Raw genomic sequence first — 26,346 nt, 5'->3', positions numbered from 1 at the left:
AAATGATTTGCAAAGAAAATCATGTAATTTTGAAAACGTGTAACTCCAAAACAAGTGTAAACTTAAAATGGTTAATATATACACTTTATTCCATATATATTTAGCTTTGATCTAAGTGTTGAAATATAGGTAAAAAAATAAATTGAACTACTTCAATCATTATAAATTTGAAAGCGTACAACTCCAAAACTAGAACAAATATAATAACCAGAATACGCACATTTTATGCTCTATATATTTAGCTTTGATAGACATATTTGCATTTGTTAATTGCTTCTTTGGTTCTTGAGATATACATAAAAAAGTAAGGTAATGTAATTTTGTTGATTTAACTAAAGTTATAATCAAATAGTTCTAATTACATCATGAACATATTATTATCAATATGCATATTTAATTCTTAAGCTTTGATTTGCATAACTTAATTAGTTTATGAGATATAGTTATAAAAAAAGAACTAAAAGTGTTAAATTTGCTTTGTAATCGATACAAAGAGAAAACGTATTGAATTGCGGAACTTTACAAATTTTATCAGCGATTGAATTTCGGCTGCAAACGCAGCAGCGGCGACGGCGGCTGACACAATTTTCGTGTTTAGAAAACCCGACGCAATAACGTATATATGTCGTTGCCGCGCGCAATTTTACGGTTCAGGTGTTTATAATTAAAAATCCCCCGACGTAACTAATTCGTTGCCGTTGCATAACTATTGTGTACGTTCGAGTGTTTGCCTCTATTTCGCATTGTATCGATTGATTCAATCACCCGGAGGCCCTAAAATTAATCTCTCTCACTCTGTCCCAACCATTTTTCCATTTACTTTCTTTTCCATCGCATTCCATGCTTGTTTCACTGTTTGTTTGTTTGTTTTTTGTTTTTGGGTATGTATTTACTATCCTTGATGCAAAGACACTTTCTCGTGTTTCCACCAAAGCCACCTTTGAGAAAAATTGAACTTAATGAAACAAAAACAAATAATTGAGTTTCTTTTAATTATAAACTTAAGATTTAAAAAAAACACGTACATATAACAATAGTATAAGAAACAATAATTTATTAAGAAGAAAATTGCTTAAAAATCTATGTTTGTGAGATGAGTCCCTCGTTGATGAGCATCTGATGGATCTCGTCGGTGGCCAAATATCCGGTGCTGCGTCTATTCGAAAGTCTATTTTTGGATCGTCTCTTCCTCTCAGTTTCGCTCAAATCGCCAACGGTTCTGAAACACAAAATAATATTGTAAAAATTACTGAAGAAGTTTAAAAGTTTTTTATCTTTTTCTTTCGTCGTGCATCGATCTTCCTGACGGAATAATCGGGCATTAAAGGCTCCGGCGTTTAATTTGCGAGCGCAAACAACGCGGCCACGACTAATCCCATAAATATTTTACATAGATTTACTTTTATAATTGAAAATTGAGTAGTTCTACCACCCCATCAAATCTCTCCTTTCATAATAATTAAAAATAATGTAAATACAGAGAAAAATCTCATTTAACGAACTTACAAAAAATATACTAAATTTTATCAATTATTATTTCAAATCAAATTATTTTTAATTAAAAGTTTTAAACAGTTTTCTAGAAATTTATAATTAATATTTATTGAATCAATACGTAAAATATGCGCAAAAACATGAAAGTGTTTTCTCATTCATGAATATTGAAGGAAAATCGATTTTTTCTAGCAATGATTATTTCCTTATTTCAAATATTCAAGACAGATATTTGCAAGAATCGTAGCACCGTAGATTTTCGGAAATCTTATTAAGAAAACCTCGTGGAAATTCCATTACAAATCTCGATACTTTCGACAGCTAGTGGCGAACGGAAAGTTGGGCTTGTTGTAAAAGTGAGACTTTTGTAATTAGATTTCTGGCTTCTCGAGAAATTCATGAGAAACTGTACAAGAAATTGAAGAATGTTTAATTTTTTAAATTAAACAATGAGAAAAGAACTGAACTGAATGTAATCTGTAACTCACTTTTTTTCTCTCATTTTCACAGGTGGAAAATTTGCGGCGTTCTCTTCATTCTGAGCCACAGTGGACGACGTTTCTTTCTGCATATCGTTCACATCCATACCTTACAGTAATCACTTCACACACCCCCTTAAATTTTATTCTGTATTTAATTGAGTTTCGCTTGTTGCAACGTGCGACGAACATTTATTTGCGATGCGTTCGAAATTCCGTCTCAGCGCCGTATCTATCTATCTCCTTAGATAAATATAATAAAATATTGTTTGGGGGCAGAGATAAAGGTGTGTATCGAGTGTACATGTTGCAAAAGTCGAGAGAGAAAAAAATATTTAGATATAACGAAACTGAAAACTATAACTGAATTGCATCGGAATGTGTGTTATTCAATTATTTTCACTTTTTTTTTTCAATTCTCTAAGATATAAACTTGATAAAACAATGCATAGAGCACATCGAATTATTTATACTTTCGAGTGTTCATTAGGGAAGATTAGATTGCGCGTTTTCGTGTGTTTTGTAAATTTATATTTCGTATATTTGTTTTACTATTCATGTAAATTCTTAAAAGAAGAAATGATCCTTGTTTTGTTTAAATCGTTTGCTCCTTGTCTCGTTCTTCTTTTATTTTGTTCGTTTGTTTCGTTGTCGTCTAGAGAGGGGCGAGATGGGACGAGTTGCAGGATGCTGCAGGAAGGTGCCGCTAATCCGCGCGAAAAAACTTTTTCATCCTTAATCCGGGCGTCCTGCAAGGATGGATCGTATAATATTTTTGCCCGAGGACGTCAGGGATTACCGACGAAAGTAATTATTGCCGTAGGAAGTGTTATTTATGCGTTCTATTTTTAAAATCCGCTAAACAAATTTCAAAATTAATGCGAAAGAGCGAGAAACAAACAAAATAAAAAAAACCAAAGAAAACGAGAGGGAAGACAAGTGAAACGTGAGAAATATGAGAGAATTACACGAGAAGGACTTTAACCTGTCCTCTTCCTCGAACATCATAAATTTAACAATAATAATCAAGAGAAATGTTTCTTCGAATACCAGTATGTGGTTGTTACGTAACTAAATAAAAGATGAAGATACTTCAATTGCAAACTCTTATTTGTCGCTCAACTTTGACAACTTATAACAGAAGAATGACGTAACACACAAAGCTGGTAGTGGATTCTTTCGAAAAGTCATAATTTTATCTTTAATTTGCATACTGAATGATCTATATATCATATGTGGTTGTTACGTAATTGAATAAAAGGTGAAGATACTTCAATTCCAAACTCTTATTTGTCGCTCAACTTTGACAACTTATAACAGAAGAATGACGTAACACACAAAGCTGGTAGTGGATTCATTCGAAAAGTCATAGTTTTATCTTTAATTTGCATACTCAATTATCTAATTAGCGTATGTGGTTGTTACGTAATTAAATAAAAGGTGAAGATACTTCAATTCCAAACTCTTATTTGTCGCTCAACTGTGAGAACTTGTAACAGAAGAACGACGTAACACACAATTCTGGTAGTGGGTTCATTCGAAAATTCATAATTTTATCTTTAATTTGCATACTCAATGATCTAATTGAAGTAAGTGGTTGTTACGTAATTAAATAAAAGGTGAAGATACTTCAATTCCAAGCTATTATTTGTCACTCAACTTTGACAACTTATAACAGAAGAACGACGTAATACAAAAATCTGGTAGTGGATTCATTGGAAAAGTCATAATTTTATCTTTAATTTGCATACTCAATGATCTAATTGAAGTATGTGGTTGTTACGTAATTAAATAAAAGGTGAAGATACTTCAATTCCAAACTCTTATTTGTCACTCAACTTTGACAACTTATAACAGAAAAACGACGTAACATACAAATCTGATAGTGAGTTCATTGGAAAAGTCATAGTTTTATCTTTAATTTGCATACTCAATGATCTAATTGAAGTATGTGGTTGTTACGTAATTAAATAAAAGGTGAAGATACTTCAATTCCAAACTCTTATTTGTCGCTCAACTTTGACAACTTATAACAGAAGAAGGACGTAACACACAAATCTGGTAGTGAATTCATTCGAAAAGTCATAGTTTTATCTTTAATTTGCATGTACAATGATCTAATTAGCGTATGTGGTTGTTACGTAATTAAATAAAAGGTGAAGATACTTCAATTCCAAACTCTCATTTGTCGCTCAACTTTGAGAACTTATAACAGAAGAACGATGTAACACACAAATCTGGTAGTGGATTCATTGGAAAAGTCATAATTTTATCTTTAATTTGCATACTCAATTAAGTAAATTAATCAGTTAATTAAGTCTACAAATAAAGTATTTTTGTTGTTATTTTTCTAAAATTTCCAAAATAATTATTAGTTTCGCAACTGGAAATGAATTGAATTGAAACAATGATGGAACGTTTCGGCCAAAGAAACGAAAACTTTCTTTATTGACCAATTTTTCTTATTCATTTTGTCTATATTTGATAATAAGAAACTTTATTTGAGCAAGTCGACAAACTGCACTTTCGATCTAACGCAACCAGCAAAGAACGGAAAACCAAAAGCAGCGTTCACAGTTTCGTGTCTTTCTTTCTGTCTTTCTTTCGGTGTATTTTCACTTTCGTAAGCTTTCGGATAATGCATACGAATAATAATGAGGTAGGACAACATATGCATTACTATTATTAATAAGCGAACAAAGAGTAATTATGAACAACGTCCTTCTGGCAGAGAAAACGCGATTAATTGAATTCAGGAAAACAGGTTTATCGGCGCCACAACAATATTATCACTGTTTTATTCTGTTATTGTTTTTTTTTGTTTTGTCATGGAAACGAAGGATTTCTGCACGTAAATATGAAATTTTTCGAATTATATGATTACAAACAGTTCCGCACGGAAGAACAAAACAAATGCAATACGTTTAACAGTTTTATATAATTGCATAACCGGTTTGCAGTTGTGTTTCGATGAAAAACCTTAAAGGATTTTCCTTGCTTTTTGCATACGATTATATTCTGCTCATGATGATGATGATAATAATAAATATGTACGAGAGAGAGAGAGAGATCGAGAGATTTAAATAATAAATAGCGATTGCGATGGACGTGTGTGTGTGTTTGTGTGCGCGATGGCTTTTAATTAATGGAAAATGCAATTCGCGTCCGGCGTTAACGATGATAATCCGTGCGGTAATAACGGTTTTGTATCGTCGGTTTTTCGGCAATTGCGAATTGTCATCGAATTTATTACGGAATCGAATCACATTACGTGCATAATCGAAAATGTAAATAGAAAATTGGGAATCGCGCTGCACCCAGGGATTGTTGTTGCTGCTGCTGCTGCTGCTACTGCTGTTTGTCCACAATGAATACGCGAACATCATGTTATAAATGTTCAACAACACAACAACACAAACACATAATCACTACATATATGCATGTGCTGCTCTCTATATATACATCTATCTAACTATCTGTTCGTTTGTTCATTCGATGCGGTCGTCGAAACCAATTCACCGCGAATTCCGATGCCGCAATTACTCGTCCATTATCGTACCCTATATTATTGTTTAACCGAACTCTCTGATCGACGCCCTTCCAGTTAACACATCTGGACGAAATGCTGAAGACATATCAGAAACTTTGATACATATATAATGCTTTAGCAACGATAAATTGAGTAACACCTGATTATGCAATAAAATCTCCTGTACTACCAATATTTTAACTAACAGACAACTTTTCTTACATAACATAAGGATGGCAGAAAGCTAAAAACTGAAGACATCAGAGTAAGCACCCTTCTTTAGCAATGACGAATTGTAAAATTGTAAAAGTTATTTGGAAAAAAAAAATCACGTGAAAATTAAACATCGTTGGAGTGCTAACGTTTGTTACGTAAAAAGTTGCACAACGCTTGCCCGCACTTGAATATGCAAGAAAATCATAGAAAAGTTCTATACTATAACCAATTGGAAAACAGCGATTTTTACAAAATACAATTGGAAAGTCACTAAAAATGAAAACAGGTTGTAGCAGGTAAACGAATGGCGAAGCTGCTAGTGGGAAAAATGAGACTTTCAGCTTTAATATGATGTAATTAGTATGCGAGGTTCTTGAGTAATTCAATAAAAACTGAAGAGAAACGTCGTTCCTCGGTTATTTAATGAAAATTAGGTGACTTTATTACATAAGGGTGGCGCCCTTCCTACGCAATCTCGAACTGTAAGTTACGTAATTTTCGAGTCATTTTACCCGGGATTCAAATATCTCTGGACACTGTGAAATATCTCGTTGTGGAGTCCTAGTAGAGTTTTTAAGGAATTCTAGAGGTGAAGTTGGAGTTTTTATAATAATTCACTAGAAGATTATTAATAACTTCTATGTCTAGATTCTAGTTGCTAGGTTTGTTACTATGAGTCTAACTAGGACTTGGGAGGACTAAGACTCGGACTCTTTAGGACTTTGACTCCCTTTGCATTACATAAACATCCTGTTATATGTAGTAGTAGTGAATTAGCATAGTGGGAGTATTATATTTAGTAAGGGAATATAGTACCTAACTTTCTCTAATCATAAAGTGAAAAGGCAGATAAGGGTACATATTAGTAGTCATTATCGATTGGCCCTATGAATTTGTGCACAAAATGGTGATTAACAATAGCCCTTACACAATGATTAGTTATGTGATCTTCCTAAGTGATATGTGTACTAAGTCTTAATGACTTATTTAAATACACATGTATAAAATAATAAGGGCTAACATAATATAAACAATTATACGTAACAACTGGATTTTAAATAATATAAATATATACAGGCGGAAAGACTATGGTCAATAGCCATTTGTATGTTGTTACAACATTCATTTTTATTTATGTTTCTATAAATAAATATAAACAAATCACATTGTATTTGGACAAACAATTTTTATTAATTATGTTAGGCAACTTAATGTACGTCCATGTTTAATTTAATATCGTAGTATAGGATTATTCAAATGGCTATAATTATATTTATAGCTCACTATGTTCATGTGTACGTTTGCAATAAATATTAGTGATGTTTGCATTCATAATAAAGAATAAATTAACAAAGCGATAATAAATAAATATATTTAATTCGAAAGCGTTTAATGAAAGTTTATCCATCTAACATATAACTGCAATTATATACTGCTGTGTACGATTTGTACATATTTCTTTGGTTTTTGGTTCGTTGATGGACGCTTCGGAAATCTGTCGTGCTAGGGGATAAACTAATACTGTATTCGTGTAAGGTTTTCCGGATTCGTCGGGAAGTGCAGCCCGTAGGCGGATAATTGATATCTATGTCCGCATGCAGACATAAACTCTGGGAGTTTGGCCCGGAATTAAAGTGAGCACACACACACATTTTCCGAGGAAAAGGCTCCTTTTTCCCCCACAAAACTACATACCATCATCCTCCTGCACAACTCACCCTCTCTCTTTCTCTCGTTTACTCTCATATTATCTCCGTTTCTCTCATTCGCATTGCAAACTGTGGGCGGCAAAAGAAAACTGTTTCCACAGGAGAGAGAACCGTCCGGGACTCAATATTTAATGAGCCTTATTTATTAAAGGGAATAAAATACAGGCGAAAAAAGTGGATGTATGTGTGTGTTAGAGAGAGAGAGAGAAACTAAAGTAAATAAAAACGGTCGCGGCCGCCCACGATGATGGATGCGAGAATTCAGCTAATTGCCGAAACGCGATGGATTTGAAGCAATTAAACAGTTTATAATACAATAAATTGAGCACGATTAAAGCGACCGGACGGACGGATGTTGTTTGCATTTGCAAAACGGGATATTTGTTTAAACAAATACTGGGTGTAGCGTGTGTTTGGTTTTCGTTATTGAATAATTACGAGCAAATGGAACAAAAAAAATAATAACAATATAAACGATTAATTACAACCCGAAATTCTAACTGATTGGGCAACAAATAACAATTACTTTCCAGACGCGTGAGATCATTGAAAGAAAGCACACGCAAAATGCGAAAGTGTACGTGAATCGACGTCATCAACACCATCATCATCAACAACAGCAGCAGCAACAAACAACAACAACATCTTCTTCTTCGTCTGGAAGAAAGTCGAGGTCGAAGAAAGTTTCCGAATGTCATATTCAAATTTCATATGCGAATTTCGTCGAGGAAAAAAAAGAACGCGTTTCCCGTACTTCCGGTCGCGCATTGCCAACTCACTTTCCATTTCGACGAGCAGGGAAATTTCGTTACGTAATCGCGAAGATGTTTCACTTGACCGAAGAACTCAATTACCATCACCATTCATGTCTCATAATCACGATTCGTAACGTTCTAAACACGACAACATATCTATTTACTTATTTTTTGTTTTTAAATAAATCTTTAAACGTCGCGATTTTAAATCACGTATTTGGCCTTCATCATTCGAACAAAAAGGTGTCTTCACACTTACTTTATTATTATATTTTTTGGGAACATTACGGAATGATATATTATGCACTCTATATGCAAATTAGCGCTAAAACTGTAAGGAATAAAATTGTAAAATCTATGAGTTATCTATGAATTGCCATTAAAAACGCACATAATCGTAACAATTATTAATCGATTTTTCTGTTTCCTGCATTCGTTATAAACAATAGAGCGCTGAATTACAACATTTTGCATTAATAAACAACAACTAAAAACAAAAGAATACCGGATTTTCCAAAGGTCACTTGAATTAATGCAAATGCTCACACCTTTTCTGCTCCATTTACAACATTCGGATTTAGTCTAGATCAATTTATTCAAATAATAATAGAAATAATTGTTTATCTAATAATAAGATTACAACATAATCAATAGATTTGGGTCAATAGATTTGATAAAGCAACATTTATTGGATATCGAACAAAATAAATCAATCGGACACAATTTATTAGCTGGGAAAGGTTTGGTTGTTTGCCCAGAGTGAACAGATTTCAGTATCTTCATCTTCATAGAAGGAAAAAAAGGCCAATTGCTAAGTAATTGCAATTACCGGAGCGAGCGTAGAGAAAGGAGTAGGAATTTCGTCGCTTGTTTACTCTCGAGTCGTCCTCGCGTTCCTCGCCGTAGGCTTTCCGAAATGTTTTCTATTAGAAATCGATGAGATAAATAAAGTGCATTCCGCGAATAAAGTTCGTCACGTTTCTGCACAGTTTTTCCATACGTTTAATACTTCACTTTACGATCACCGCATTATCTTGAACGAAAGTAAAAACGTAACAAATATTAATGTTTCTTTTTATCATTTAATTATTTATAATTTTGATTTGATTAAAGTTTTGCTGTTTCTTTCTATTAGTTTTCGCTCCCAATTACTTCGAGTTCTTTTGTACATTTCATACAGTTCGAGTTTAATCTACGGACGAGAAACAAAAGGCTGGATGACACGAGGAGGCCGAATTAAATGCATTAGATAACTTTCTACCGACGTCCCACTTAATTAAACAGCGGCTCGCTAAAACTATTGTCTGTCGTTGTCCTTCTTTCGAACCATTCAACTAACGAAATTGTTACTCGTTTACATCATCAAATAAAAAAGAAAAAGAAAATTGCAACTATATTCGCTGCAAATTAAGAATGCTTTGGAGAAAGTTAAATTTATCAAGATAGACGTAGGAAACAAATGAAAAAATTTTGACGTTTCTACATCATCATGAAACGTAATCAATTTTGTTATTGACATTGAAATATTTTGTCAACATGATTTAAGTTGGTGTCTATTTTAAATTATCGATGGTCTTTTGTAAATAATAAACAAATTTTGTTTTGTATTCGAAATGAATCAACGTAAATATTGTGTGCAACTGTAAGTAATTCTTCGCGTTTTAAAAATACACGTTGAACGTGAACGGATGTGCTCGCAATGAATTAAAATTGTTGCTTAAATGTGCAGTTACGTAATCGTTTTTTTAGTGACTTTATTTATTTTAGTTGGTACGAGCAGCCATTGTTTAAATTGCGATTCTCTTTTGTAAATAGATAAACAAATATTGTTTTGTCGACATCAAAAGTGTTTTATGAATTGTGCGAAGCGAATCAAGTTAAATTTTTGCATAGTGTGCAAACTTAAGTACTTCTGTAAGTTGTCTAAGTGGAAACGGATGTGTTAAAATTGTATTTACGTGAGTAACCACCATAATGAACTAATACTAATATCACTTAGGTTGGTATATCATGAAAGTACGCCCATTTTTTTTTTAATTTCATAATCGCGATTGTGTTTTGTAATTAATAAACAAATTTGACAAGAGACGATGAAATAAATAAAAAAAATGTAAAGTATTTGCACGAAGTAGAAGAAACGTTGTTTGGATGTGTGGGCAAAAGTACTTGTCCAAGTTGCTAAATGTATTTCGTGTTGATTTGCAAGTTATTGGTTTGAGTATAAAGTAATTGTTTTGGTCGAAGCCAACTTGAGCATCTTCGGAGAAAGTTTCTGGTCAAGGCAACATGAAAATGCTGTCATCTGCAGAAATTGGGATGTTTATCTGCTCCTCTTTGTTGTTATTGTAGTGATTCGTGTTGTGAGTATATGTTAATAATAATAATAATAATGCTGGTGATAATGAAATATTGTAGATAAACGTAGCGGTAATCACGTGGCCGTGCAGTCCAATGGAACCGCGACCTGTGGCTCTTTAGACTCTCCATCTCCGTTGCACTCGGCGAGGTGAGCCGCGTCTTCCGAAGGTCAAAGGGAGACGGGAACAGCGCGACTCGGTGGATCGGATTGGATTGGAGAGGAACAGCGTGGCAAAGGCAAAAGCGTCGTGGCAAGTGGCGCGAGTTCATTGCGCCAGTTTCGAAGTTGATCACGGCGTGGAAAGACCACCACCTCCAAGCTCATCTCCAGCCCAGCCTAGACATATAGACAGACAGACAGACATCTGAACGCTCCACGTAAACACGTATCAAATCGAATAGAAATGAAGCTTTTACACTTGGTGGTGATCGTCGCCGCCGTAGCCGTGGCTCACGCCGAGGAGCTCAAGGTGGACGTGGTGAGCGTGCCCGAAGGATGCGAAGTTAAGAGCAAGAACGGAGACATGCTGACCATGCACTACACCGGCACCCTTGCCGACGGCACTAAATTTGACTCCAGGTAAATTTTAAACCCATTTTTCATTTTTTTTTGTACGCGTAAATACATCGACCAACTGGTCGCGAATTCATTAAATCGCACAAAACCGGCCGCATCAAGGTTACATTCGGAACAAAAAGCATACCAGTCGCTAACAGTTAATAATGAAACGAAAATGGAGTGCATTCGACGCTGGAAAAAAAAAAACGTGAATAGCTCTATAAAAATAGAATACTTAATTGGGTTTACACATACCAAAAAAAACGCGTCTGCATAACATATGCCGCAACAGAAATTTGGTTGAATACATTTACTGCTGCTGATGCTTCGCTTTAGGAGAAGGCGGCAATGATAAGCATAGATATTCTGTTATTGAGTGTACGATAACGATTACACACAGTTCATGTAAACCGTGTCAATACGTAACTTTAAACATATAATTGTATAATACATACATCCCATCCTGTTCGCCAAAGATAACTCATCAACTTTGAATCTCAATATTAAACTTAATCCCTTTCCCTCAGAAGTTTGACACACTTCGTAAAGTTTGCATGAACATTTTTTTTTTAAATTCTCATTCTTGTTTCTCGACAACTTAATTCTTCATCTTTTTAAACGAATCACTACTTAATATTCATCTCAGGAATGTCTGCAAAAGCAGCAAATGATTCATGTCTATTATTAAAATTATTCATTAATATTTTAAATACGATTTACATTAGAAAATTTTAAGAATTGGAAATTCAAGGAGACTTCTTGACTCATAAAATTTACCGTTGAAAAAAATTCATAGATTTCCATGTGTGGGTAAATGACCTTTTTCTACTGTCTACGTGAATATTTGGGGGTCATTCAACTACTCAAAGCTTATATAATGAAGAACTGTTTTATAATAGTCAGCTTCAATATATTACTATCATGTGTATTGGAGATTTCATAAAATACAAAATTTGTTTCAATTAAGTAAATCGAATTGATGAATATTGATGAAGATGCTGAGGTATAAATAAATAAATATAGAAAGTATTTCGGGGAAAAAGTTTTGCAATTAATTAAAAGCAATTATGAACGCGAATTGGAAACGAAACGTACGTAGCGAATTTCTATTTATTTAGAAAACGCAATGGAAAATCTCTTCTTTCTCGTAAACATGTTTCAAAGTTAATGATGATGAATCGTGTGTACATTTTTAATTACTTTATTATCGTCGTTATGTTTTTCATTTGAATTTGTGTGGAATTCGATGAACATTTGCGTGTAGAGAAGCGCGGTTGTGTGACCGGGATTCTTGAATTTCTTGGATTTCGCTAATTGTGCAAAGGTGAGCACCAGCATAATTGAAACGTTGCTGTATGCCTAATTGGGCGACGAAAGTTTCTTCATGCCTTTTAATTATATAAACGCGTAATTGAAACACGATAAAGAATTGCATAAAAATTGTGAATAATTGAGCATAAAAAAATGTCGTTTTACAATCAGATAAAACTTGTTTTTTAAGGTCAACAAATTAAAAAGTTAATTATCGTGTGTTTCTCAACCAAAGGAAAAAAAGAAATTACTCTGCGTCGATGTTTTAATTAACCAATACATTGCTTTGAGCAGTTCAAAATTATAGCTAATTAAACGTCATTGTTTCGAAATTGAAATAATACTAATAATATTAGTAAATAGAAAAAAATGCATAGTTTTGCGGTGTTAGTATGAGCGGAAATTGCATATTAATTAAATGCTATTGTTTCGAAATTGATGCTAAAAGTAATGATGCTATAATTTAATTTTAACCGTGTCTATTAAGTTTTTACGTGCGAATGAAACAACAATAAAAAAAGATAGCTTAATTCTAGTGACAAAAGAAATTGTTATTGTTGTGTTGTAATGGTAATGTTTTTAATTGCAGTAAGCGTTTGACAATTTTAAATGATTACAATAAGAATTGTAGAAGAAATTTAAATATTTTAAAAGTTGAGATTACGTAATTAATTGTGATTTAAATTGTATTTCTGTAATAATGGGTGTGATGTGCGTTTGACAGTTTGTGAATGAATGATGGCGTACTTTGCTTGAGAATGGAATTAATTAATGAATATGCACGTTATTATTGTAATTAGGGATTTAATTGATTAATGAATATTTAGTGCAGTTAATGGTAAAGTTTAATGCAGTTTTAAATTAGCGAGAGCATAAGCAGCAGATACACTAACTCCCATTCACCCTTGCAGGATGGTGCGGTATCAAAACGAATGGTTTTAGTTTTCATTTGATTGTGGTAAAGTGTATGTTTGTGTGTGTTTGCATTGGGAGGCGGTAAGTGGCGTTTAGTCTTCCTCGGTTGCATGTGTATGCGTTATCTAAGCGGGTGGGTAAGGAAAGATGTGTGTGTGTAGACGAGGGTTGGGTTGTTGGTGTTTGGTCGCGGGAAGCGAGCGATGAGTGGCGTCGGAACAGGGAAATACCATTACATTTCCCCCAGGATGCGTTACAAATCCTGGAAAGAAGAGGTGTTGTAAACTCCCGGAAACTGACACCGCTTTTCCACCCTCTCTTGCCTCCTCTGCACCTAAACCGCTACTCTTCTCTTTCCTCTCGCCACGCTTCACAATCCACCAACCCTCGCTGAGAAACTGTATGAAAATTTATATATGGCCTTTAATATTTCGTTTCACGTGTGGCACTTGTCATAATTTTTATTTCCCTCTTACCACACACACACACATCCCCCCACTAAGAACCTAAAAAAAACAAGAGCGAGAGAAAAATAAAAACAACACACTACTCCCCCTTTTTACAGCTACAAGAATTTTCGTAAAACACACCTTCTCCCCATGGCAAGAGAGGATTTCGTCGTGTTGACAGGACCGACGGTGGCGCCCGTTATTAATGTCCTTTTTCTGGGACACGAACCGAAATCCTCCCTTATACTTATTGTTATTTCTCTTGAAGCTTTTCACGTTCTCTTCTCTTGTTGTTGTTTTTTTTGTTTGCTCTGTTTAAAGTTTCGGTTTCGTTAGTGTTTATTTATTTTCGTTCTGTAATGAAATGAAATTTAATTGGAGCGAATCCGCAGATGATGCGTCGTCGAAACTAATTTCAACTTTTCCTGCGTGTTAAAATAATCCGAAACAACTTTTCGTCCGTGCACGCACTCTCATTTGTTTGTTGTTGTTGTTTTTTTTTGTGACGCCGCAATCAACCCTTGTTAAAATCGTGAAACGTAATTAATTTTCAACGGCGAAACGGTTCGGAAATTTTCATAAAACCGCAAATTAAACGGCGATTGTTGGTTCGAATTGAATGAATCTCTCGCAATTAATTGCGGGCGACGTGCAAAATCCGTTTCGAAGGAATTTCAACGATTGTGCAAAGTAATCTGAATTATTTTATATTTTATTTGCATCTTGTTTTTGCATAATTTTAGATTTACATTTTACACGTGTCATTATTTGTAATTATTGATGAAGATGCTAAGAGAGTATTAATATACTTGTACTTCTTGCTAAGATAATCTATATATAAAGATTAATCTTTGTTTACATGGGATTCTCAGTTTAGTTCGTTTCCTGAAAGAATACACTTCATATGATGTTGTCTAATTTAGTAAGAAAAGATTCTAAAATCTTGAAGCAATTGATTTTCTTGTTGTAAGTCTTTGAAATTTATGTTTACGTATCTTCAATTACAATTGAAAGTGTTAAAACTGTCAACTGTGTTTCCTGATAATTACCATGAATACATACTGGTGCTTTCTAATTTGATTAGCGGATGCGGATGTGCGTGGGAAACACCGTGAACCGAAGAAGTGTGTACAATTGTTTGTTTGGTTTGGGCGTTTTTGTTTGGTTCATCGAAGTCAATTTACGGTTAATCCGGGGTGCCGAACTCTGTGCGCGTTTGTTGCAGTCGTAATTCGATGGTTACGCGAGGCGGATTGAATTAATGGATTTTTGATCTAATCATAAATCCGTTACAGCCCATAAGCCGAGGCGCGATCATTTTTCGAACCCAAACGTGACGCGAAACCCAATTAATGGCATCCTCCTCATCGCGGATGGTCATTGTCACACCTTCCACTCACTTTTTCTCTCTTTCCATCCAAACGAGGATCGATGCAAAAGTTTGGGTTACAACCAATAAAATTCCAAAAGAATACGTAATTTACATCTATCTAACGGGATGTTGTCTTTACCGTTTTTTTTTCTTTCTTTGCATATTGTTGTTCTTGTTGATGATGCTGTGAGGATTACAGTTTGTAGAGGAGACGACGGATGTTGAGATGCGAACTTATAAATATATGAGATTGTTGTGGGGGCGTCGTGTAAGCTGCGGCGAAAATTAATTATTAGCCAAGTTATAATGCTTGCGAGGATAATCCAACTAAATGGGAATGATTTCGTCGGTTTACTGCGGATTTACCGTGAATATTGTACAGTCGAATGGACGATGATGCGTTCCGTTTCGGACGAAGAAAAAGGAGTTAAGTAAATATGCTCGACGGGGCATCGCGTAATCTATGTTTCGTTCCATTTCGCGCAATCTAAAATTCAAATTGTTATAGTTCAACGCGAGAAATGGGACCGAGGATAAATAGAAAGAAGCAACGATGACGATGATGAGAATAACAAGATAAGCGTCTTCTACGGATTGTTGCACTTTGTTTTTATGCATTATGCAACTGCAATTCATTACACAACACTTTTTATAATACTATTAGTAAATTAGCACTTCTTCAGTTGTGCTAACGCGATAAAATTTGACTTGGATTTGAATCTATTTTGTATTGAATACGAAATACTAAATTTCTACTTCGAGGCAATGATCTTACGGTGGATCAATTCCGCTTTGCAAATTTACACCTCTTGCTGCTTATGTTTCGTCTCGGATGCGGTGTTCCTTTGGTATATTTATAAACCTAGTTGTTTTCGTTCTTGCAATTAAATAGAATATTATATGAAGTGAATTAATTAGAAGTTAATTGGTTTATTGCAAAAATTGGTATTATTATGTAGACTTGTAGTTTATATGTGGATTTAGAGATGTTGCATTATTGGAAAATTGTTAAAATAAGGAAGTCGTTATACGTGTTTCGCCGGTAATTGAACCGTTATTTAAGCGGTCGTGTCATGGGAGGCGCGACAAAGGCAATTTAACGGAATATTCGAGCCATTAACGCGGCATCGCTAACAAACTATATTCATACATGTGTGCGCGCAGACTAAGACCTTAAAATTTGTACATATGTACGTAGTCTGCAGACGGCAGCTTTATTGTGTTGCCTTCGGAATAAAAAATTGCGTGTGTATTACGTTGTGCTGGTTTTTGGGGGTGTTTTGCGTTGTTTACGCGAACATTGCATAATTTAAGGCTCGGGGTGGAGGAGCTCAAGAGCGAAATTCTTAAACGCGGCTTTAACTCTCTGTTTACACTGTTATAAGTGGAGTAAGCCAAGTGTTTCCTCATGCCCGGCGCCTCCACCTTTGTTTCCTTTCTTCTTCGCATTTGAATAAATAACGCACGGGTGGGGTTGTATGGTTTAAACGAAGGAACGGTTAACGTTCATCATCAACCTCTGTGAATACACACACTCACATACTGAACATCCTTAATATTTCAGTCTGCTGCTGCTCCGACAGAATATATAGTTTGTGATCCAACTTTTCTAATCAGATCATTTGTTGCTCATGCCTTTGGGAGTTGGGTGGCAGTAGTGAAGAGTGGAACATTGTGGGTTAATTCCAGTTGAAATTATTGTCGAAAGTTGGAGCTCCGCAACACGGCGTCGACCCCCCATTGAAACTTCCGGATTATATTGCTTTTTGAGTTGAGGATTGAAGCGAATTACTGCATGCGGCGTTACGTAACCTTTAATGCGCGCCGGTTAAAAGCGTTGCCTAATGTTTCGACAGGGACCGGGATTCTTTGAAAAGAAGCCGCCGCCGCAGCAAAAAAAACACACACGTTAATAAATAAAGAAGCAGAGGATGAAACGTAAATAAATAGAAATAATTAACGCTCGTCGACGTCTCTCCCTTTTCTTTTTTTCTTTTTTTTGTACTCTCACCCTTCATCAAAGATACTTTTGCGGCGGCTTTTTTTTTGAAACGCTCGGAACGATGCTCCTTTCGCGTCGCATATCAACATATTTTCTTCTCCGCTAAATTGTCAACCGAAAAGGAATTTTTAATGGCCGTGCATAGCTTTCACATGCACAAAAAAAAATGTAATGAACGAGTGGAGAAAATTAAACGCGGAGCACATACACAGAGATTTGTCTCTGAAAGTTTCTAAAATGCGAAAATCTTATTTATAGTTGCTAATTATGATAGGGAAATTATTGCAAAGTGTACCGACGTTGATAATTTTTTTTAAATTTCCCCCAAATTGTGTAAGTTTCGGAAACTTTTCGATCTATTTCAATTAAAAAAATGTAGCCTTATCCTTTCAACGTTCGAGAACGACACTCGGTGTTAGCTTAGCGTCTGTGTGTGTATGTGGTCAGATGACGAAGAATCTCATTTTCTTTAATCCAACAATCTGGAAGGATTCTGTGGAGAGAGGCGACCGCTAATCCCTTCGGAGGAAGAGAAGGAGTGCACTGATTGAACTCCAATCTACTCTCGAGACCTTCGCAAATACGAGCTGTTTGTTCGCGCGCGTTCCTTTCCTTCTTTCCTTCCTCTTTGTACATCCACCGCATCCGAATCGAAAAATGCCATCTATCAATTCTTGCCGCAACTGACGCCTATTATTTTGCTCACAACGGTGACGATTAATCAATTTACCTCATTCCTTTTTATTATGATATTTATTATAGATTTTGAAGAGTAATTTCAATTCGCTATTATGAAATTAAACATACATTTTTTATTTCTAATTTACTCATCCCCATCCGCAGAAGAAACAAAACTATATTGTTACCGTTTGTTTGTTTGTTCGTTTTTTTTTTGTTTGTTTGGTAAAGGGTTGATCCGATGACGCGATTATTGCGAGCGCGTGCGATGCACACATGCCAGGTTATAAATGACACCTGTGCGTTCGTGCATAATTCGGTTAGCGGAGTTTGCGTTTGCGGAAAATTAACAATGCAAATGCAATAGGCGTGTGCGGTTCGTCCCGCAAATTGCTGCTGTCGCGCCCCAAACGTCAAGCAAATCGCGGCCAAAAGGGCCAACATACACATATACATGTACACACAAAACACACTCGTAACAACGTACAAACACGACAATAAACACACGACCCCAAACACACAAAATAATTATTTAACCCATCCATCCATCCATCCTTCTAGCAGAAACACCAAACATACATACACAAGCATACAGACTCATCCCATCCATTTATCCGTGAAGAAGAAAAAAAAATAGAGAAACAAAATTAGAGGGGAGAAAATAATAAAAAAAACACACACACACACGAGCGAGCTGTAATGAGATTGTTACACATGTAGCAGATAAAACGGCATTAAACAAGCCTATCAATCTCGACGGTTGGCAGATCGAAATTTAATTGCGCCCAGGAAACGTTAAATAAATAAACTGGTGTGCGGCGCCCGTCCCAAATAAAAACAAAGCGAAAATTGAGTGTGCAGCAGCATCAAGTGCAATTAGGTAGTCTCTGATCCAATTTAACATTTAACGGGAAAATGGAAGAAGTGCACAAAAAACAAAATATAAATGTATGCGCAGAGTAATCCATGATTGTAGTCAATGAATACTTGAATTTGTGTGCAAAATGTTAAGATTTTTGTCAAAAAAATTGTATGCTCTCTGTGAAAATTGATAAAAAGTTTTGACCTAAATGTTTATTATGTAATATTAATGACGAACTGAAAGGATTTCAATGTACTACCACCACCATACATTACAAGTGCTGCATATATAAAAATTAATATAGATTTTCGAATTTTTACCAAACGAAATTATGTTTTTTTTTTGAAGAAGAAATTTACTCATCTTGATGTAATTTACATTGATTATCATAGGACAATTTATATAATTAATACACACATTAATAATCATTGATTGTCACAATTTGCATAAAATTAATCGTTCAGCCGAAAACTGGGTGAATTGATGGATGGATGATGCATTTTTTAACTTGACCGCGGTTTGGTCCAGTTCAGTTTCCGTTCAGAGAGATGGAAGAGACTAGGGTGAGTGAGTGAGTGAGTGAGTTGGGAGGGTTTTAGGCCGCAAGTTCATGTCATTAACTAAATATTGCAGACGGTGAATATTTCAGCGGTGTCTCTGAAAAATTCAACGAATAACGGGGCTTAACATCGACCGGCGTCGGCTCTATCCGCATGACGCTCTACGAAACTGGATAACCGAAAACCAAACCGAAATAAAACCAAAAATATATTCAAACACACAATTAGATTAATTAATTAATGTGCAACTGGAAATAATACTCTCACTCTTTTGATTGACACTAGGATCTTGCTTGCCAGAAAAGAGTAGAGAGAAGAGAAGAGAAGAGAAGAACGAGAGGAAAGTAAAACTGTCCCGACGCCTCTCGCCAGTTTTAAATTATTCATCGTATTTTTCACGGAGCACTGACGTTTTCCATTACATAGTAATGTAAGTTGCAACTTTGCGGAGTGGGTTTAAGATGGCATTGTATATTATCGCCATTCCTCTCTCATCTGCAATACGTTTCTTTCCTCTCATTTATTTTTGTTCACCACCCTCGCACTGCAAAATTTTTTTTTCTTCTTTTTTCGTCTTCGTTTTATTTATTTTCATCGTTCCCTGCGGCGGCAGTTCGCGGTTTCTCGTGTAATGTATGTATAATACATGTAGTCGTCCCTCTTTACTTTTACATTTTATTCCACTATTGTGGAACACTGCCTGCCTACGTTTGTCTCTTTTTTTTTTATTTGCAAACTCTATTGCAGTGTTCTTTAACCTTTTTGCACCTTCGGACAGGTTGCTATGAACATTTGATCAATTGTTATTGGGCGACGAAAAGGAAATAAAGATAAGACAGTTATAAGAAATTGGACGATTTCTATACGAAAACGTTTTTGTATGCGTCGCGATATAGATCTGTAGTTGCAGCTGCAAATCATGTCGCTAAACGCTAAAGGAAGGATTGGCCATCCCCGACTCTTTTCGTTATTAACAATTCCTATTGGTTCTAACGATCGGGTCACAAACTATTGGTCGCTTATTTCCAACAAAAAAAATTGTAAACGGATAAAATCTTAGAAATGGTTCTTTTATACAAATATAAACCAATCGAGAATTAGTGCATTTTCTTTCAAATCTGTTATACAAGTACTTAATGTAAATCCATATTGTACCTTGTAACTTGTCAAATAATTTAATTGAATATTGGTCAAAATATTAGGTTGAATAACACTGATCTAGTGCTCGCAGCAGTCTCTCTCCCAACTCACCTACAAATATAATCCCAATTTATTCCGCAAAATACACGCGCACACAATGTGAGGTATTTGCTTTTATTTTTCTCTCTCTTTTTCTCTCTCTAATTAACGAGAGAGAGAGAAACATGGCAAATGTTCAAATAATAACGAGAAGTTTAATTGCGAAAAAGTTTGCACGGTTTAAAACCGTATATGTATATAGTAACAATAAAGGGTTTATAAACGCGTACACATAGGGATTAGTTTTTTGGCGCTTCTAAACTATAAACAGTGAAATTAAAAAAAAATGGTGTGATGTAATTATCGTGTCGGGGTGATAATTGGATGATTTTGTGTAGTGGGTGTGGGGTTGGGAGGTTCGGATTTATGTGTCTGAGAGTGTAAATTTTGGTTTAGGCATGAGATTAGCCGCGTGCATCCCCGAGTTGTCCAATCTTGTGTAATGTAGCGGCCCCGGGGGAAATACAGGCCGATCCATCAAACTCGCAATTTGTATGGGACGGTGGGGCGGTGGTGGTAGTAGAAGAGAATATGCAGCACGTAACGCATGGGCATAAAGGCCGTAAACCGTCCCGATGGTTTGTGGATGGGTGGGTGAAGGGTTTACATAACTACTGCTGACCGGACGCCGGTGGAACGATGTTAATTAGTTTTCGAAAATGTTAATTAAAGACGAAACCAAATGCGCCAAAAACCACCGAGAAAGAACGAAAAAGGTCGAGAGCGGCGGTGCGGTATTTTATTATTAACCCCTTCGAGAATTATTGCATAACTTTGGTAGTATGGTATTCATGCAGGAATGTGTCATCTGTTTGCAAAGAATGAAGTAAAGTGATTTCATTTCTATATCATTTTGAAGCCTTGTAATTAATTACATTATATTAATTATCATTTTAGGAATATCAGAAGTTAGGATTGGGCGTTTTCCATGATATATCTAATCTGCGGCGGCAATAAATAATAAAACTGTGTACATCGCACGATTGATCCAAAACTATTTGATCGGAAAACGCGAAATGAGGGAAAACTCCTCTCGCAGTCTGCTCATTGAATAATTGATGCGAGCTGTTGCAAATAAAGTTTTCCGGTTTGGGTTTAGAGTTATTGAAATTTTAAAAGGTCTCCTCCTTCTTCCACCGCTCCGACCATCCATTCGAAACGTGTGCATGTGCACCGGTTGTATCGGAGGTTTGCAGAGAGGATGGAGGAGGAAGAGGAGGACTAAGTTTATTTTCCGGTAGCGACGTAATTCATCCGGCAGTCCTCGTAAGTCTGGAGCTCGACCGTTAATTTTTGATGGTCGACTTGACGCCGAACACGGGAAACCTTTGTCGCCGAAATTTCCGAAAAGCAATTAGCCAGTCGCTCTCCTACCTAACACGCTATAAACACACTCGACACAAGAATAACATATAATAACATGAAATAAAGAAGGAAAACGAAGTGGATATGCGGATTCATCTCCTCTGCTGTGTCGTTGCGACGTCGCGTTCTCTTTTCTTCTTTTCTTTTCTTCTTTTCTTATCTTTTTTTTTTCGCCTCTTGTCGCTGTTTTCCCTCCTCTTTTGAGAAGAGCCAATTTGCTTAACCGTGCGTTAATATTCTGCTTGATCGACATGAAAAGCTAAAAGCCAATACGTGTGTGCTCGCTTCTTCCTCCTCCTCCTTCACTACCTTTTCCCATTCAGCATCAATTTCTTTCCATTTTCCCCGTCGGCGTTTCTTTTTTCCGAAGACATTGCGAAACAGCAACTCTTAATGTGTCTCGAAAGAAAATAGAGTCGACCGCACGCAAATTGCTACCACTCCGCCACCCCCAAAAGACTTCTTGTCTTTTCAGTTTCGTGTGTTATTCTGAAAGCTGTTACTTTTTGCAATCCGTTTGCACGATTAAAGCGAATCCAAAGAATTTCAAAAAATACGCTTCAATATTTGGAACAATTATTAATGTAATAGTTTTTTTTTGTTGGTGTAATAATAAATATGAGTGTTCTCTTCTAATAGAATATGCAAATGCGGTAATAAATCTTCCACCCTCAAAAGACGAATTAACGCAACGAATGAAACTCGCATAACATTTAACTGAAATATTAAAGGCGAAACTTTGTTTCCCCAAGATTTGATATTCAAAAGTTTGCGCTTTTCTCTTTCCGTGTTTTCGCTCTCGAGTAGTCGTCTATGTGTATGTATGTCCACTTTCTTCTTTCATTCTGTCTCCCATGCCGAAAGTTTTAATGCGAGTTTAATTAAAGTTACGACGGTCGTCCTTCCTTCCTTCCTTCTTTCCTCCTGCTACTCACGGGTTTTTATTAATTTTATTGCAGAAGGGAAAAATAAAAATAAAAGGGAGAGAGGAAAAAAAAGTTTTCCTTCCCATTTCTTGCGTCTCGTCCTGTGTCGTGTCGTGTCGTGTCACTGTGACTTTATTATTCCGTGGTTAATTTTCCTTCTGGCCTGGGGTTAATTTAATGGAGAAACGGCCGCGACCTTCGAACCGAGCGAGCGAGAAAACCGCGCGCGCCCACCCCGACTTTCTCTTTTGGAAAACAAAGGCAAAAGAAGAACGCGCGCTCGAATTGAGAAAGTTGTAATCTTGAACTAAATATTTACACGGAGCTCTCTTTTCGTTTTTTCTTTTCTTCTTCTCCTTTTCACCGTTGCGAATAATTTAGTATCGTTTCCACTGAAATTAGTTGAATTTAATCATTATAGTATACAACAAGTTCTACATCATTCAATAACTACGATTTTCAATGTTAATCTTAACGAAAAGAAATCGCAAGTTTACGTGTTTGATGAATTGAAGCGGGTGTTAAGTGATTTTGGAATTGGTTTTGATTGGATGCGCAAGAAAAAAAGCGTCAACGGATTTGGTTTACTTTCATTTTTCCGCTCGTCGGAGGGAAAATGAAAATAAGGGACATGCATAATGCATTTCTGGGCTTTGAAGTCGTTTGCGCTCACCGAGGAAAATCCCGACTTTAAAGTCGCCGTAGGAATTAGATCGAATTTGCATAATGCAAGCGGCGAGTTTTCCTTCTTTCTTTTACTTCTTGTTTTCACCATGCGAAATGTTTACAAGCCGATAATTGCGGATCCCCTCGCAGATCTTTTCTTTTGCTAGTCTTTTCGTTGGTTTCTATTGGAATTTGGAAAAAAAGACAAAGAAGAAGCGGATGTGGTGGTTGTGTAGGAGTAGGAGTAGGATGAGGATGAGGAGATGGAAAAGAACGCAAGCGTTGCCCGTAACGGCCCAAAGGAGACGAAGAAAAGTTAAAAAACTCCCATTTAATATTTAAAGATGTTGGGCTGTTGCGTAACGATAGTAGAGGGAATAGGAACGAAAGTTTCTTCTCGCGAAAAACGTAAAGGACACACACACACACTATTGCATATGTGTGTGTTAGTATAGATGTAGAGTGTAGTGTGCATGCATGGTAGAGAGAGAAGTGGAGTGTGGGGTCGATGGGTTGGAGGACGTGGAGGACACTCCGTGTGCTACGCTATTCCATATCCCTGCGACACGGTACAAAAGGGCATTAAATATTTAAGAAAGTCATGCATACAGAAGTGGAGTCCCCGAAACAGCACACGTCGTCTCTCTCTCTCTCTCTGCATGTGTGTATGTGTGCACTGCGCTTCCGTTTCTCCCGAACAAACTTGGAAATGAATAAAAGTTCACGAAATAAAGGCAACCAAAAAAAAAAACTCGCTTAATTTATCCGGATGCATGGCAAAAGTCCACATAGATTGAATGGATACGCTCGCAATATGCAGTAAATGTATATAGTACAATACACCGAGGAACATCATATTTCCTTAATTTCATGGCAAATAATAGTTCTATAAGATATTTGCAAGATACAATAGAATCTCAACTAATCTGATATAGTATGGATGTAATAATAATCATCGTGTCGTTTGAAAGTTGTGACTTGAAGGAAAAAGAAGGTTTTTATTTTCTTTTTGCGTTTTGCAACCTGCTCACTTTATTGGCGGAGGATGATGACATTTTTTTTTTTTTGCGTTCCGTTGCATGATTTATAAATGAGGCCGCGACGGCCCCGACGGTGCGATGATCATCTCTGCTCGCCGACGAAAATCCACTAAATTAAGATTAAGCTCTGTTCGCATTTCGAATTCAGATTGAGCGCGTCTCATCTGCATATACGTCATCTTCAGAATGCATAAATCGAAGTCAACTAGTAATTCTAATAAATAAATTATGTTTCGTTTGTTTGCAGCTTTGATAGGGATCAGCCGTTCTCGTTCCAGTTGGGCGTCGGACAGGTGATCAAGGGTTGGGATCAGGGTCTGACCAACATGTGCGTCGGCGAGAAGAGGAAGCTGGTCATTCCACCAGGTCTCGCTTACGGCGAAAGGGGAGCCGGAAACGTCATCCCCGGAGGTGCCACCCTTCACTTCGAGGTCGAACTCATCAACATCGGAGATACACCACCAACCACTAACGTCTTCAAGGAGATCGACGCCGACCAGAACAACATGCTCAGTCGTGAGGAGGTAAAAGTCTTTGTAAGAATTCAGCCCAGCTTTTTTTTATATCTACTCGTCTGGTCGCTTAACCCGCAACGTGACTAACTTATTAACAACAACAACAACTACTACATCTTCTATTATTCAATAATTTAATTTGCGAAACGTAGATTTATTTGGATGTGTGTTTTAATAATTTGTAGAGAACTTTTAACTAATGTTTGTTTGTTTGTTTAGGTGAGTGAATACCTGAAGAAGCAAATGGTAGCAGCCGACGGTGAGAACCAGAGCGAAGAAGTGAAGAGCATGCTCGCTGATCACGACAAGCTCGTCGAGGAGATCTTCCAGCACGAGGACAAAGACAAGAACGGATACATCTCGCACGAGGAGTTCTCCGGCCCAAAACACGACGAGCTCTAACGCACTTCATCATCCAATAACAAGAACAAACAAAAATCAACCCCCCTTTCAAACTAAACTTATCAATTATTTTTTTAAACGTACGAAAAACGAAGGATATGAAGGAAAACAATGAGAAAATTAAACCTAATGACTGAATAGAAATTAAGCTACTACGAAGAAAACGAACTTTTTTTCCATCGGTGGCAACACACGAACGATTAGGTTTCAATTATTTTTTTTTGTTTCAAATCCCCCCCTTCCTCCCCTCCTTTCAAATATTTATTATTTATAAGATGTTATAATGTTGCAAATAGTAATGTTCTCTCTTTTTTATATATAATATTGTTCTCTTTATTATTATTATAATTATTCCTTATAACTTTTTTCTTTGCAAATGATGAATACAATCGTTTCTTCCTCTCCCTCTCTCTCTCCTATTTAGTTTATTTCCGTTCCGTACGAGAAGGAAAGAGTTTTATTTAATTTATACATTTATTTTTTGCGAGGAGTATTTGAGAAGCGCCTCCTATATTTTCTTTTCTTTTTTTTTTTGTAAAATCCGTTGTTAATTATATAAAATAATAAATGAATTGAAAACAAAACGAACTTAAAATTGTTGATGTTGATTATTTATTCCGTTTTTATTTTTTATATAATGATTGAGATAAATAATTAAAAACAGCTTATGTAACAATTTCAAATACTAAATTTGAAATTGTTACATAACATAACTGCAAGTATAAAATAGTTAAAACAAATATACATTTATTTAACTTCTCGAGTTCGAGCGATTTTTAAATAAATCCACTTTTTTACTCATTTCTACAGCTCATAGCAGGCGACTCGGTAAAAACACAAAGATTTTTGTAGTTTCGTTGGAGAGGTGAGACATTCAGCTTTCATACGAGTGGTCGATGATGTAATTATCGTAAGGGGTTGTCGAGAAATTCACAAAAAACTGAA

At 36.0% G+C, this 26,346-nt stretch overlaps 1 protein-coding gene across 1 annotated transcript; it reads left to right on the top strand.

Annotated features, from left to right (window-relative positions):
• Positions 1-10,770: 10,770 nt before the first annotated feature.
• Positions 10,771-25,521, top strand: LOC108559436 (FK506-binding protein 2). Its single transcript, XM_017916732.1, has 3 exons — positions 10,771-11,120; positions 24,732-25,008; positions 25,219-25,521. Exons 1-3 carry the CDS (start codon positions 10,945-10,947, stop codon positions 25,399-25,401), a joined length of 636 nt encoding a protein of 211 aa, XP_017772221.1. The 5' UTR covers positions 10,771-10,944; the 3' UTR covers positions 25,402-25,521.
• Positions 25,522-26,346: the final 825 nt, after the last annotated feature.

This window comes from Nicrophorus vespilloides, unplaced genomic scaffold, assembly GCF_001412225.1.
Source record: "Nicrophorus vespilloides isolate i.1.1-1 unplaced genomic scaffold, Nicve_v1.0, whole genome shotgun sequence".
Classification (NCBI taxonomy): Eukaryota; Metazoa; Arthropoda; class Insecta; order Coleoptera; family Silphidae; genus Nicrophorus; species Nicrophorus vespilloides.
This window is presented reverse-complemented; position numbering and strand designations above follow the sequence as displayed.